Below are 1,928 nucleotides of genomic sequence, written 5' to 3'. Positions count from 1 at the left end.
GGATGCTTTTCTTAAAGGAGTATAAGATATAGAGACGTTTTGTCTTGTTTTGTTTTCCAAGTACTGATGTTACGCTGCAATATTACCCCTAGCTTCTGGTTATTTTTTTTTTATTGAAACGTCATGATTTGAACTTGGGTATATCATATAGGAATTAAGGAGATTAAGCCACCTGATGATGTAGAGTACTTTGTTAATGACAAAAAATTTACTAATGAACTAATTCCGAGTAGAAAAATCTCACACTAAAATTAATCACCGGAAAATTAAGGGGGTGTTTGGATAGGAAAAAAATAGGTTGTTTATTTTTTATTGCTTAATCCCATCGCAATAAGCAAATTTAGGTGTTTGGATAGGAGTTTTTAGAAATCAGCTTATTGCGGTAGGAATAAGCTAAATAAGCTAATTTTAATAAGCAAAGGAGAATGCTTATTGCTTATTGTTTATTGGTCATTTTACTCATATAAGTTGTTTTGTTTGCCAAACATTTAAGATTCTTATTACTTATTGTTTATTTCCACCGCAATAAGCCAATCCAAATACATTTTAAAAAAGTGTTTATTCTCACCGCAATAAACAAATAAACAATAAACTAATAATCTAAAAACTATTTATTCAAACATATTTTAAAAAAGTGTTTATTTCCACCCATCTATCTCATCCTATTTGTTGCTATGTGTGTGTTTCCATAGGTAGTTTTCAGTTTAAGTTTATATTTTTACCAAATAATAATTACTTAATATTGGTAACTTGGTTAATCTATATTTTTATGAAAAATATATAGATTAGATATTTGATAAATAATGAAATCTTGTTATGGCATGACGGTTGTAAAAACTTCATTAAAATATTTATAACATAGGTTGGAACTTGGATGTCGAATAATAATAAAATTTATAGTTGGATTTTAACTGAAATCATAATTTATATTTGATTAGATTTTGATTTTTTAATTATAAAAAAAAAATCAGAAAACATATTTAAAAGAAAAAATAAAAAGAACATTCAAAAGGATTTGCATGATCCTTTTCCTTTTTTTCTGTCTTTAGTACCGGTCTCCCATCTCATCTGTGTCTCTGTGACGTGTATGTGAACCACCTCCCAACGTGACGTAAGTATCAAAGCAAGCATCGAATGCGTCTCACATTTCCACGTGGCATTGCGGCGCCACGTTGGTCTCAAAGTGCATAAAAAAACTGAAATGAAAATTCTCGTACACATATATATGGAAGAGCACATAAGTTTCCTCCTTCTGAAGACAAAGACAAAGAAATTAGATGAATACATCAAAGGTAAGAACTAAAGAACTCAAAAGGTTAATTTGTGTTTTTTTTTGGTTTCATGTACACCAACGTTTATGTTTTGATGACTTGGCAAACATTCATGATCTGAATTTGAATTGTGAGATTAGGGAACTGAACGTATAAACGAGGAAGGCGCTGTGGAAATCAAGGTGGATTCCGTGGATTACAGGTCACCGGCGGGGTACGACGAGAAAAATAAGCCGGAGAAGGAGAAGGAGAAGGTGGAAGTCACTCATGTCATCAATCCCGACAGTCGAGATCCTGCAAGTAACTATGCTAACCCTGGCGAGGCTTTGTCGAGTCAAGATCACCCCGAAAAACATAAGCAAAAAATTTAAATACCAATATTAATTGCAACGTTTCTTTATTTTGAATGGTGTACGATGTTTGTGTATAGTAAGTATTGAGATTTGAGACTCTGGATGATCTTCTACGTACGTTGTGAATGTTCCCCAAACTCGTAAAATAGCTTCTCTTGAATATATAATATCAACATTCATAAAACCAAAGCTATGGACCTATTGATACAACAACTCTTAGATTCATTGAAGGCCACAATCTTAATTCAACCCACTTGATCAAAGTAGTCTAGCTGATTCGGAAAACCAACAATCTTGGGAACCA

At 32.3% G+C, this 1,928-nt stretch overlaps 1 protein-coding gene across 1 annotated transcript; it reads left to right on the top strand.

Annotated features, from left to right (window-relative positions):
• Nucleotides 1-1,210: 1,210 nt before the first annotated feature.
• On the top strand, nucleotides 1,211-1,723 carry LOC111876279 (uncharacterized). The gene is made up of 2 exons (XM_023872834.2): nucleotides 1,211-1,292; nucleotides 1,412-1,723. The coding sequence occupies exons 1-2, from the start codon at nucleotides 1,278-1,280 to the stop codon at nucleotides 1,640-1,642; spliced, it is 246 nt and encodes an 81-aa protein (XP_023728602.1). The 5' UTR covers nucleotides 1,211-1,277; the 3' UTR covers nucleotides 1,643-1,723.
• Nucleotides 1,724-1,928: the final 205 nt, after the last annotated feature.

Source organism: Lactuca sativa, chromosome 1 (genome assembly GCF_002870075.4).
Source record: "Lactuca sativa cultivar Salinas chromosome 1, Lsat_Salinas_v11, whole genome shotgun sequence".
NCBI classification, from domain to species: domain Eukaryota; kingdom Viridiplantae; phylum Streptophyta; class Magnoliopsida; order Asterales; family Asteraceae; genus Lactuca; species Lactuca sativa.
The sequence above is the reverse complement of the archived record's forward strand: the minus strand, read 5'-3'. Positions and strand labels throughout refer to the sequence as shown.